General features: G+C 37.3%; 1 protein-coding gene across 2 annotated transcripts in view; it reads left to right on the top strand.

Annotated features, from left to right (window-relative positions):
- Nucleotides 1–14150, top strand: part of LOC117136142 — an 85789-nt gene that overhangs the window by 51739 nt on the left and 19900 nt on the right. Inside the window, exon 1 of one of the 2 annotated variants that reach the window (XM_033296852.1) lies at nt 1275–1365. The exons of the other annotated variant lie outside the window; for it this stretch is intronic. Coding sequence (XP_033152743.1) covers nt 1346–1365 — 20 coding nt within the window. The 5' untranslated portion in view covers nt 1275–1345. Of the gene's footprint in view, nt 1–1274; nt 1366–14150 lie in introns of those variants that run through there. 2 annotated transcript variants of the gene reach the window in all.

The following is a 14150-nucleotide window of genomic DNA, read 5'->3' on the forward strand; positions in this document are numbered from 1 at the left end:
AGAAAGAGAATTTGAAAGAGGACCCGTTGCGTCTCGCCATCGGGTAGAATCCGTCATTTTTAAACGATCTTGGCAAATAGATCGGATATTGCCTGATCCGATGTTACCGTAGTAATTTCAAAAATGGCGAGAAACGGTAAAAAATTGTTTTGCGCTTAGTGTGTAATTATAAATATGTTTCGGATCGATACAAATTTCGATAGATTTTAACAGAGAACTTAAATATTTAAAACGGTTAGACTTGAAACCAGTATTTTTAAAAATTGTATTCTTAAACCCGTTACTCGTAGAGTAAAAGGATATACTAGATTTATTGAAAAGTATGTAACAGGGAAAAGGTAGCGTTTCCGACTATACAAAAAATATATGTTCTTGATCAGGATCAGTAGCCGAGACGGCCTCATTTCCCCTGTCCTGCCGCTCTCCTCGTGTTAGATGGTGTGGACTACGCTGCTGCGTAAACGGAGTCAAGGTAGCTAACGGCTGTCTTCAAGCAACCGCAGGACGAAAAGGCAACACGTTCAACCCCGTGTAATCTGAACGGACGCGTCTGTAGACCTAAAGCATGGTTTTTACGAACGCGTTACGCAAGCTCCGAAGCAGTCTACCGGGTCTTTACAAGACTCCCGCTACGCAGGCGGGTCCTTCCTATGATTGGGCCGCCTGTTAAAACACAATAGGATTCGTAGTGTAGAAAGGCGTCTTAATTGTTTCGATGTTTGTTTTGTTTCGATGTAGCAATCGTGCTCCTTGCAAACTTTCACGTCTGTAGCTCCCTTTCTGCTAACTTTGCTTGGCGTTGCTAAGTCGTCGTCTCGTTCTCCTATTCCTTGGAGTGATTCTTCAATTAATCTTAAGGCTTTTTTCTTAAAACTCTTTCTACAGATTCCGTTTCTTCAAACTCACTTCCTAGGAACTCTGTCTCTCCAAACTCACTTTCTCCAAGCTTTGAGTTTTGCACTGCCGTTACTAAGCTCCGATTTGTTGCGTAACTGGCAACAGGCAGGCCTTCCTTCCGCAGTTGACATATGCACTTGGGCGGAGTTTTAACTCATCGCAATGTTTATTCTAGCGGGAAAGAACACTCCGATAGTTGACTACGGGGGTTTTTAATTCTTGAATAAGAATCTTGTGCAGTTATGTTTTTGGATTTGTTTCTTTAAATAGTCACGAAATCGGACTTTAGTAATTTTCATAGTTGAAAAGGTGTTTTTGTTTTAATTAATACAATGTAAAATTTCTAAGTTCTACTGACAGTTTTTGGTAAATTTCAGATAAGTCAAAAATAAATCCAACCCACGTTTAAAGAAGAAAAGAACTCAAACAATTTTAAAGTTCGTACAAAATGGGGGAACGTTTCTATAGGTAAGAAATTAAATTTTAATAACTTTATGTAATTGTATGCGTATGCGGTCTTTCATTAAAGTTACAGGCACATAAATTCTATTCTTTATAAGCCGATAAAAACAAATTCGTCCTGCTTGAACATGGTTTGCTCTTTATACCCGTTATTCGTAGAGTAAAAGGATATACTTATTCGTTGAAAAGGATGTAATAGAAGGAAGCGTTTCCGACTATATAAATTATATATTCTTGATCAGGATCAATAGCCGAGTCGTTCTGGCCATGTCCGTCTGCCCGTCCGTATGAACATGGAGATCTCAAGAGAAAAGAAAAGAAACATTTGATATCACAGCTTTTCTTACCGCGCTCAGTCGTATTTTTGTTTGATATCAGAAGTTTATCTCAATATTTTGCCGAGCTATGAGTTAATAAATACAGCTTTTTATTGCTGCCTATCCGATATACCACCGTACTTCGCAAAAAGCGGTAAAGCTAACCTAGCTTTTGTAACATTACTCAGGCGGAACTGTTGTTCATAACTCGTTGATTGTTAGATATCTAAATTATTTTATGTATATTAAATAAAATGTGGCCAATTCCTGTTTAATTCTGTTAAAGTAACAAAAAGTTAGAAATGATTGCTTTAAAAGCGGCAGAGTGTCAAGATTACAGATTATTATCTGTATTGTATAAAGTCTATTATAGTCGAAACATAATGAAATTAAATGAAACATAGATGACTTCTACATAGTTAAATCTACAAAGGTTTAAGATTAGGGATATATATTTTCTAGTGAATCAGCTTGAAACAGAGAAGCTTAGCCGACTCACCAAGTCGGGACTATCAACATCACCACGAATAAGATTACAAATAAAGACTGTTCAAAGCTTCGTTTAGCCATTATTTGGTGACCCCGACGTGATTTGTGCATAAACAATAAATAGTGACAATCTGGTAAAGATTTGATGTTAAAAGCTTTAACTCATCAATTAATTCGCTATTGTTGCTCACCGCTTTGTTGAACCACTCTTTCTGTCTGCAATATTCAGACAAATTAAGGGCAGTGATCATTAAAAAAGTTCTGTTGCAATACTTATGTGCGCGTACATAGCCAAGAAACGGAAGCTGCCTCTAATTCTTCTTTGAGCTCATCTTCCCGCTTAAACTGAATTTCGAGTCGCTGTTTCCGCCGTTTCGTTGTTGTTGCTGTTGCCATGGAAGACTTAGAAGACGGGACCAACCAGTAAACATCGAGGGCAACTACATGAACGAACTGGACAGAATTTCCGATGTAGTAATGTGCCTTAAGGAATTTTCAGGACAAGCAGGAGAATTCAGTTCTTGGAAAAAAAGTGTAGAAAGAATCTTGCAAATTTTTTCAACAACAGCCGGCTCACCTAGGTACTATGGAATTCTTAACGTCATCAGGAACAAGATCGTGGGAAATGCTGATTCGGTTTTAGAATCATATCAAACCCTCTTATACTGGACGGCTATATCGAAATGGTTGACGGGTCATTACGCTAACAAACGAGATGTCACTACACTCGAGTACCAAATGACGTCTCTAAAACAGGGCAATACGACGGTATCAGAAATTTATCAACGCGTCTATACTTATTTGTCGCTAATTTTGAAAATCAACCACTTTTCGGCACCCCCTTCACACACGCCCATCGGCTGAAGCCCCAAAAGCGGCCGGAACCAATGGATATAGATCAAAGCATGCAGACGAGACGCATAAACTACATGAACAGACCTATTAAAAACACGATAAATAAAATACCATTGGAACAGCAGACATTTGGACAGTCTGACAAAAGACAAAGAAACTTCCATGTGACAAGTGAGGACGAACCATTCGAATCCGATTTCGTTGATCTTAATTTTTAAGAGTAATATCCTCCTCCTTACCGTACATAAACTGTAGAATCGGTGAGCGAGGAATGATCAAAATGCTGATAGGCACAGGCTCTAATAAAAATTACATACAATAATTAAAAAAAAAAAAAAAGAAAAACCTTTCCATGTAAGATCTGTTGGTGGCTCTGTTTTAGTTACTCATCATGTAATAGCCAACCCGTTCGGATTGAAAAACAGTAACCTCAAATTTTTTCTCTTGCCAGCACTCGAGTCCTTTGAGGCGCTGATAGGAAATGACACATTAAGAGAAATAGGAACAGACACATTTTCAAGACAAAGATTCATAATGAAGGAAGACAAACTAAAAATTAAATTAAATCAACAACCTTAACGAGAAGTAAAAAATCTCCGACTAGAACACGCCAATAACACTCAAAAACAAATTATGAAAAAGATCTGCTCAGAATTCCCAAAAGTATTCAGTGACCCAAACGAAACAAAAACGTTTACAACAAAAGTGATAGTAACGATTAGAAGTACTAACACCGACATATCTATTCAAGACACTATCCTTACTCAGAAGCACCCAGGAAAAAAGTAGGGAAACAAATACAGGAGCTACTCGAAAACGAAGTCATAAGACCATCAAGATCGCCCTACAACTCTCCGATATGGATCGTACATAAGAAGGTAGATGCATCGGGCCAAAAAATTCAGAATGGTGATTGATTATAGGAAGTTGAATATGGCCACCATTCCCGATAGGTACCCGATCCCAGACATTAATTTTGTCCTTGCACAGTTAGGAAAAAACAGGTTCTTTTCCGTTATAGATTTAAAAATTGGTTTCCATCAGATTCCCTTAAGGAAATCCGGCATAGAGAAAACTGCTTTTTCAGTGAATCAGGGTAAATATGAGTTTACGAGATTACCATTTGGGCTCAAAAACGCCCCCTCTATATTTCAAAAGGCACTAGACGATATACTTGGAGACAACGTCGGTGTAAGATGCTTCGTCTATATAGACGACATCATCATATTTAGCAAAACAGAAGAACAGCATGCAAGCGACATTAGTAAAATTTTCCGAACTTTAGAAGAGGCAAATATGAAAGTTCAGTTGGACAAGTGCGAATTTTTCAAAAAGGAGGTAGAATTCCTGGGATTTTTTATAGCAGACAGTGGAATTAAAACAAATCCAGAAAAAGTAAGAGCTATCGCAGAATTCCCTAAACGTCTTTAAGAATCAAATAATACTGAAAATAGAAATGCAGGCTTATTATAAATTTGAAATAATTTTTCCAAGCTATCATAGACATAATGTATTTATTCGATTTGGAAAAACTTGTTGAAATCTTAAAATAACAATTAAACCCTTATGTTATAAAAGGAAATCTTAGGGGAGAAATATGCAGGAGAAATATAATATAGAAGTGTTCAAAACTCCACCCTACCACAGCGTGCAAATGGACAAATCGAAAGTTTCCATTCAACCCTAACTGAAACTATCAGATGTCAAAAAGCAAAAAACTCCATAACTCCATAAGAGGTCAAGTAGAATGACAAGAAACCTTTGAAAAAATAAAAAATTAACAGGAGAAAGATTTAGAATTCCACAGCAAAACAAAAGACTTTGACGAAATTTCTCTAAAGAACAACAAAAGATTGGGAACAAAACTGTCATTTGGGTACAAGGAAGTACAACGAAAAAGGAAGAATTATTTACAAAGCGCTAATAATACGAAACTGAAACTTAATTTACAGGTTCTTACTGGCTGCAAGCACAGCAAAAGTACAAATAACTGACTACACCAATTCCGAAATAGTAACGCTGACGACTGGGCCAGCAAAAGTACAGACAGGAACTCTTCGATTAATTCATGTGATTTATCTCGAATAATACAAGAACACTATTGAAAAAATCAACGCAAAAAACAAACCGAACTAAAAAAATATGACCCAATACTACCGTTTATCATGGAGGAAGTTGAGAAATCCCAAACATTAATCGACAATCTAAGAGTTAAGAATCGGAAGAAAAGACACATCGAAATATTGGGTAGCGCATGTAAATGGTTATCCGGATCTCCAGATAGCAGGGATTTCGATATGATACAGGAGAAGATTATTGAAGTGTTGACAAACAATAATAAGCAAGTCAATTTAAACAGAGCCATAATAGAAAAGGTAAATAACATTGCTGAGGTAACCAATAGCATTACCAACAGTCTAAAATATGAGGGAAATGGACAATTAGACATGAGCACCACTATTATGTTGCTAAAAGAAGAAATGTTGAACCTCAACCATGAAATAAGCCGAAATAACCAGTTCTCATATATTTGGCGATGAGGAAATTAGACAGGTAAAGAAGGTACTAGAAACAGATCAAATGCCATATGTCAATTTCGAAGAAGCACTGCATATAGCGGAGATAAGTATAGTGAGCAATGTTACAATGTTAATATACGTCATAAAAATTCCTATAAAAAAATCGGAACTTTGCAGCGAGATATGGAATAAGCCAGGTAGAATCGAACAATATGGCAATAAAATAGAAAGCGAAAATATAATTAAATGTAAGGAAAAACTTTACTCAAAAAACTGTAAACTGTAATACAATGAAATAACCATCTGTAAACATAGAAATATAAGAGAAATAATCAATTCGCCCTGCCTACCAAACTTACTAAAAGGGAAACCTGCCAACTGCACCAGAACAAATAACCAACACGTCCCAAAGTTGGAAGAGCTGCTACCAGGGACCATCCTGCTGAACTGCTTTACAGGCACAATAAATATTGACGGGACGCCCACCAACCTCAAAGGTACGTTCCTCGTAACCTATAAAAATTCCACCGTAGAAGCCAAGGGTCAAAAATTCGAAGCCAAAGATGCCGTTTACGCCAAGCTCATGCTAGCAATCTTACAAACTAAAGTGGCCATGACCCAAGTCGAAGAGAAATTATCATTGGAGCTGATGAAAGAGTTAAACGCCAAAAACATCAAGACGATAAGTATCCTGAAACCGACATCACACCTGGTCGACATATCTTTTGGAGGCGATATTACCATCATTATCATCTTGACCCTAATCTGAATGACGATCAAGACGAGGGATGAGATCAACACGTAATCACGAACGTACGTGCGTCCGGTTCCGAAACATATGTTGCACTTGCACAACATAAAAGTGCAGAAGTAGCGTCTGCCCAACTCCCGTAAGAATCGGCAAGCAGCACGTCGCCAACAGCATAGGTGGGCAGGCGAAGTTAGGTAGGGACAAATGTGTAAAACTAAAATAACCTCCGTTTTTGCGATTATGGTCATAACACTAAATTAAAATTTATTTTTTTTAATTGAAACTCTCTTTTGAGTTATAGTCGGAAACACTTTCTTATGTCTGTTACATACTTTTCAACGAACCTATTATAGCCTTTTTTCGCACAGGTCGCACGGCCAAACCTTCCGCCCAAGCGACCGAGAGGCTCGACACGCGAGAAGATAGACGCGATATAGAAAAAAGAACAGAAACGAGGAAATGAATATAACGTAAAATAACTCTAATAAATATTAGTGTTAGTAGGATTTAATTATGTATTAAAAAAGTTAAAATTGAATGCTTTAAGAGCGGCAGTTGACTCTCTGCCGCTTACAGATAATAGGATAAAGTCTATTATAGTCAGAACATACTCTGTAAGGGTCATGCAACAAATAGTTAGATCTCAACTTCACCACGAATAAGCTTACAAAAAAAGACTGTTCCAAGCATCGTTAGCTAGGGAAGGTAAATTAATTAAAAGTAGTCTACTGGAATAAGGAGGTAATATACATCCCAATTTAGGCGCTGCAAGGCAAAAAGTAAAAAGTTTTTTGGACCGATTCCATACGGTCCGAGTGGACTACGTATTGTGGACTCCAAACAAGTGATCTACACTCAAGAATCGGACGGACTAACGAAGTAAACAAGGTTTTAGTCATGTAAGGATCATCAATTCCTTAGACCACCTTTTTATAAAACAAAGCACACCCCTGGCCTTATTGACAATAGTCGAAATATTGTCCAGAAGAATACCAAGATCATCAACTCGTGTTATTCTGTCCAAAGAGCACCCACTTAGAGTTTAAATCGTGCGTAATGGGTTGACACGACAAAGGGCCATATCTTTACGCTTTGAGCTATTTAAGTTTAATACGATATCACGCTGCCATATCTGAAAGCTGTCTAGATCGGATTGTAAGTCCAAATGGCGCGAAATGTACTTGTGCTGGAAGCATCATTTTACATCGTCTGCGTACACGCGAATATTTTATTACCAAGGGGAGGTCGTTAATAAATAAGGTAAAAAGAAGCGGACCAAGGTGGCTCCCTTGTGGGACACCTGATGTGACTCGGAGAATACAAGATAGAGAATTTTTAAAGAGGACTTTTTGCGTCCTGCCATTCAGATAACTTGAAATCCAATTTAGAAGATCAACAGGGAAACCTAATAGATCAAGTTTCCTTACTAGAAGGTAATGATTAACAGAGTCAAATGCTTTACAAAAGTAGAGAAGATTATTTTTGAAACCCTGTATTACGAAAGAAGTTAGCAACAAGAGGTTAGTGGTTGATGATATGATTGATCTACAAAGGTGCTGCAAATGAGGAGTGATAACATTTTCAAAAAGTTTTGCTTGCACCCAGTTTGCTACCTTTTTTTATGAAGAGGAATCACAAAGGACTCCTTCCATATATGAGGGAATTGTGAAGATTCCAGAGATGAGATAAGGTAAACAGTTTCAGTAGAGGCTTGCACAAGGCTTCCGCACAGAATCTGAGCACACAGCCAAGGATTCCATCGGGACCTGGCGAATAGACCAGCTTAACACGCTGAAGATCGTTAAGCAGTGAGCTTTCGTTTATAGTGGGGCAGAATATTAGATTCGACTTAGATACGGCATAAGTGTATGGCTGTTGGGAATAAGGTAAAGTAGAAAATTTTGCTTGAAAAAACTTGTTAGTGTTTTCAAAATAGCGAGGAAGGGTAAGAACTTGTTTTTGCTTAGTGTTAAGGAAATTATAAAACTGTTTCGGATCCTGTGCGAACTGGAACTTACAACGGTTTCAATAATTCCTGTAACACTGAGCATTAAGCACGGTAAAGTTTAACCGAGCGCTTACATATTTAGAAAGGATGGACTGAGAACCGGTATTTTTAAATTTTGTATAAAGTCTGGACTTGACATTTCTTAGGTGTGTCAACTCTTTATTAAACCAAGGATGTTTAGAGATTGACGGATAGTACATCGGAACACAAGAGTCAAAAAATGATTTAATTGCGGTATTAAACATATTAGTGGCATCCGAAAATTTGCCTCGCGAAAACAGTGAATTCGCTTGGTTGACTTCTGTGATTTTACTTTTAATACGGTTCCTATTTGGATTGTCGTCACCTCGAAAGTAAGATGATATGGATCTTCAGGTTGAGTAAGAGGTGCTAGCCTGGACAGGAACACACTTTCCGGACTTGTTACAAGACATAGATCCAACTGTCGACAGTTAAGATAAGTCCAGCAAGCCATCTATAAAGTCATGTTATGCTATAGGGAGAAGGATATTCGACTTTTCTTCTGGGGACCATATTGTGCCGCAGACGCAAGTCTGTAGCATTTGGACATTAAATAGTAAGAATAAATGCTAGTTTTTGAAGAAGAGGAAGATGAAGAGGCGGATGGTGTAGTGGTCTTCAAGACGATTAAAAAATTATTTATTCTTGCCACCAAGTTTATCGGTGTCGGTGTCCCGGTCGTCTGCTCGTCAAACAACGCTTTCGGTAGCCTTGGCTCCCTTCCCTGCGTGATGAATGCCGGAGAGTGTCCAATAGTCCCCGCCACATTCGTATTCACCGTCAATTGCGAGATCATTGTTTTTGACGGTCCTGTTGGACTTTTCTCTTGGATTCTTGTGGGTTATATGGAACCCTGAGCCTTGAGCCTGACCCCCACTTTCGTTATGCGTTATCATGACCTTGGGCACAACGTATCTGGTCGTAAATCTTCACACACGGCTCCCTATGGTTCCTCTGGAGCCTGGGTAGCATTTTCCCGGCCGCATGCAGAAAACAATGTGCTGGTTCGATTAGTTCGATTATGAGCATGTTAACAGAAGTTCATAACAATTTAACTTAACATTTTAATAAAAAAGAAGACAATATCATGGTGATGAGTTTGACTGAAAAGTCATGTTTTCATTAAGCTGAGGCTCTAATAATCATAAGACTCCAGATGGTTCAGAATTATATTTAGATTGGTGAGGTAAGTAGCTTTTTATTTGGATATTTAACGTGTTACGAGTAGGATACTAAGGTCTTTGTGAATATTGTATCAATGCGTCCCAGTGACTCTCTTATTTTTGCATGGCTTCGGTGTCATTATGTTTATCGATTGTTTCCACTTCTTTGAGAAGTAGCTAGGTTGTATGATCCTTTAAAGAGTTTTCAAATTACATTATTTGCCCTGTATGGGAGCTTAATTAGCATTTATGGATTTAAGTCACAGCCTGGCGACATTTTATCCCCTTTACTCGTGGAGTGAAAAGGCATTCCATATTCTTAGAAGAGTATGCAACAGGTAGAAGGAAGCGTTTTCAGCAATATAAAGTATTTGTATATTCTAAGATCATTCTCGATCAGGATCAATAGCCAAGTCGATATGACCCTGTCAGTCTGTCTGTTCGTCCGTATGATCTCAGAACTTATAAAAGCAAGAGTTCAGATTAACAGACAGACAACGAGACAATAACAAATTCTAGAGACATAGACACATCGCAATTTTATTGACCAATATTGAAAAACACGTTTGAAAAATGTTTTGATATTTTTACATGATTACATTAGTCTCGTAAATTTCTATCGATTTGCCAAAAAAAAAATTCTTTTTTCATATTTTTATTACTCTTGTAAATTTCTATTAATTTGATGAAAACTTTTTCCCAAAGTCTGATGTGTTCAATGTCTTCGTAGCGGCGTGCCACTTGAAGGCCACTCCGCCCTTTTTAGGAACCTCCACCTGTTATTGATTCAAAATGTTTTGCCCTCACTTCACTAAAAGTGACTAGAGGATCTATTGTGAGCTGGTTAATGCGCGGCCAAAAGCCTGAAAACTGGGTTAGGAAATCTGTGAGTTTGGGGCCGTTCATATGTCCCGCGTTAGATCAGACATTGCTGGTTCTTATGGAATGGAGAGCATTTGTATTTGATCGGATGAACTTCTCTTGTGAGGCTTCTAAGATTCAAGTTTCTGGTTCTAGGTCGACGTAGATGAGTGTTCTATAGGTTCTATACCTTTCAGGAAAACTTGAAAGCCATTGCCGCTTTTAAGTAGGTAAACGTAATTTTGTTCACCAATGCCTTTAATCTTTTTTCCATACTGAAACCAGGTGGTGAATTTCGTTTTCGTTGAGCTTCCATTTGATTTTTCGATTATATATTCTCTTCTTTCGCTTTCGTTTGGTGCGGGGTGCATTGTCGTCTTCAGTGCGGTGGTTAGTTGTGTTCATATGGCCATCCTCTACATATGCGAATGAATCTCTCTTGATTAAATTTCTTTTCTGTCTGTGTGCTTTGTTTACTCTCTCGACTCGTTGCCTGTTTAAATTTGGTTTTGTATGCTCTCTCGCTCTCCCACGCAAAATTCAACGTTCTAAGCGTGCGACAGCTATAATAGCTCGCTTATAAGATATATTTTGCGTTTTTACACAGTGCACAGTGGTTCCCCCCATAGGCCAAAAATAAAAAATCAAAGTCCAAATTTTGACTTTAAATGTATCATTGCTTTCTCATAATTGGTATAGCTATTCAAATTTATTAATTTTTTTGTTTTGCTCCGCATCAAGAATAGCATCGAAAAATGCTACTCGACATTACTCGGCAATGGAAGGCATTCGTATAATAAATAATGGTATTTAGTATATTTTTAAAACAAAAATTATATGTATGACGTTCTGTGTTTTTCGTAAATTAGTGTTGTGTTTAGTATATAGTTGCAGATGGTCTTTGTTTATGTTTGCTATCTTTCGTTGGAGTTTTCGTTATGTCCATTTCCACTTAACTTAATAATTTTTTTTGTGCATTGTTTATTAACATTTTAAAATTAAGAAAAAGTTTAATTCAAGTGCCGACAGGGGCCCAGGAGCAGCCATGTCATCGGGCTACAACATAAGTCCGTCAAAATTCAGAGACTATGCTCTAGACACCGCGAAATTTCTGATTGAGAAATATCCTTGGTACCACCTCCCCCTTCAGTGCACAAGGTTTTATTACATGCACATGCACATTGGATACCTTTCCGAAGAAGCTGCTGAGGCAAAATATAAGGACATAAAATTGTTTAGAATAAGACATATGCGAAAAATATCAAGAGTACTGACAAATACGGACCTTTTGAACAGACTTCTATTGAGCAAACCCAAGTTAGAGCTTTTAAAATCAGATTTATATTATATATTATATATATATATATATTGTTTCACCGTGTACATATGAACATATAAATGTATTATATATTATATATTATATATTTTTTTGAAATTTGAATAATTAAAATGTAAGTATATCAATGTATAAAGCCTACAAAGTTATTTTGTGGTTGTTATTATTAAATGATTGGAAATTTTTCATACTATATTGTTTGCAACAAAATAATTTTTCAAACAAAATCACGATTTTCGACTGATTGTTCCTATAGCACCTATATGATATAGCCATATATATATATACCAATTTCTTATGTAGAATTCCAAGTTTTCGTTGCAAAATAATTGAAAAAAAAAAGTTTTCCATACTAACACTTAATTTTAATCGTTCGTAGGACAGCTATATGATATAGTGGTCCGATCAAGCTGATTTTTTCATAAAATTTGCTACAAAAATAAGAAAATTTTGTGCTAAGTTTCAAGTGTCTACCTCAACTAAAAGTATTTTTGGCCGCTTTCCCCATACAATGGGAACCACTGTGCAGTGGTCCAAATAGAAAAAATATGGAAACTAATGTTGTCTGCGTGTCTAGAGATAGTTTTTGTCGAGCTGACGATTTCCTCTTCGCGTTCCAGAGCGCAAGAAAGCAGCTTGTGGTGGGCTGTCTAAGGGGAACGCTCCGCAGCTTCTGACAAGTGATCAATATGACTCCACAGCTGATCAGATGTACATCGTAGCAATTCCTCAAATGTTTCTAATATCGGCAGCTAAAAAGATTCGGAGCAATCCGATCAATCTGTTGTGGAGGGATTCCAGCTTGGGATCGCTAGAGATTCCGATTTGTCTGCACTGGTTTCTCAACCGATTAGTTTACCACCACAAATGAATATTGAGTCCGCAATACCGGCCCAAGCTGGCCCTTACCTCATTCCGAACAGCCATACTCTTACGCGGTATCAAAGTCGAATCTAATATTTTGTCGCACTCTAAACGAAAGCTCATTGCTAATTTTTTGTTCGTAAGCCTCTACCAAAACTGTTTACCTTAGCTCTGGAATCTTCACAGTTACTCGATATATGGAAGGAGTCCTTTGTGTTCCCTATCCATTAAAAAGGTAACAAATTGCATGCAAGCAAATACAAAGGAATCTCTAAGTTGTCGGAGATCCTTACGCTTTTTGAAAATGTTATCACTCCTCATTTGGAGCACCTTTGTAGATAAATTATTTCACCATGTTAGCATGGTTTTATGAAACGCAGATCAACAGCTACTAACCTTTTGTAGCTATTAATATTAAGTATAAAGTTATGACACTTTGTCTTGTCAGCCCAATTCTTGCGAATTACACTCTAAGTAGGTGCTGTTTTGACAGAATAACATTGGTTGGAGCCTTTGTCTTCTTCTGGATCTTAAACTTATCAATAAGGCCAGGAGTGTTCGTGGTCTAGATCTTACTAATAATTAAAAATATTTGCTCGTTTATGTACTCTATTCTCTATCGCGTGTATTTCTCGCGAATCGAGCGTTACGATAGACTTCAGCGCCCCTTAGTCGGTTGGGCGGGAGGTGTGAACGTGGGTCTCGCTCGTATACAAAAAAACCTTCCCTTCACATTAGATCGGATCAAACCCCTAACAAAATTAATAAGGTGGCCAGGAAAAAAAAAAGAAACAATTAGCTCTATATACACAAGTTCATGTGAGGCGGCACTAATTAGGGCAAAGGTACCATGCCGTGAACTTTGGACACGGTGACTGGAGACATAAAGGAATATGTAGCGGAGCCTGTAGCGACTGTAAAGCTATTAGAATGGTTAAAATGTCTAACTCAGCTTAAGTTTAGTATTTACCACATTAGTTCTGTCAGATTTTGTCTAGTAACTATCCTGGACTTACACCGATATCGATCAACATTTGAATTTTAAACACTGATAATGTTCATAAAAAAAGCGTTAAAAGCGTTAATCGATAGCTTTGACAGCTGTCACGTGTGACCACTTTGCCATCGCTAATATTTCCGGAAGATTCTGTTTCCACCTAGCGCCAGCGAATACAGTTGAGTACAAAAAGTGTGAAAAGAGAATATATCCAGAAGTGCCTTAGACTTAAGAACATGCTTACACACGCCTACTTGCTATATAAAGAACAACTTTCACATAATGGAATAAACACAACGTAAGGCTAAATGAAAGAAACCCAAAATTGTGTAGAGAGAGTAATAGTAGCAGAGTCAATAGAATACATCCTTACTAAACTTATAAATATTTTCAATGAAATGATTATACGGGTTTACCCTGCTGGTCTTAGGTTAGACGCACGCTTAGTTGCATACAACTTTGCTATTTATGTATTTAATAAATTACGACAGAAAATAAGTTAACATGCAAAATAATATCTTATTTAATAATACTTTAAATATATTATACAATTGATTATAAAAATTTAACAAAATTGTGTTTTTCAAACATTTTCTTAAAACTACTACTT

This window comes from Drosophila mauritiana, chromosome 2L (assembly GCF_004382145.1).
Source record: "Drosophila mauritiana strain mau12 chromosome 2L, ASM438214v1, whole genome shotgun sequence".
Lineage (NCBI taxonomy): Eukaryota > Metazoa > Arthropoda > Insecta > Diptera > Drosophilidae > Drosophila > Drosophila mauritiana.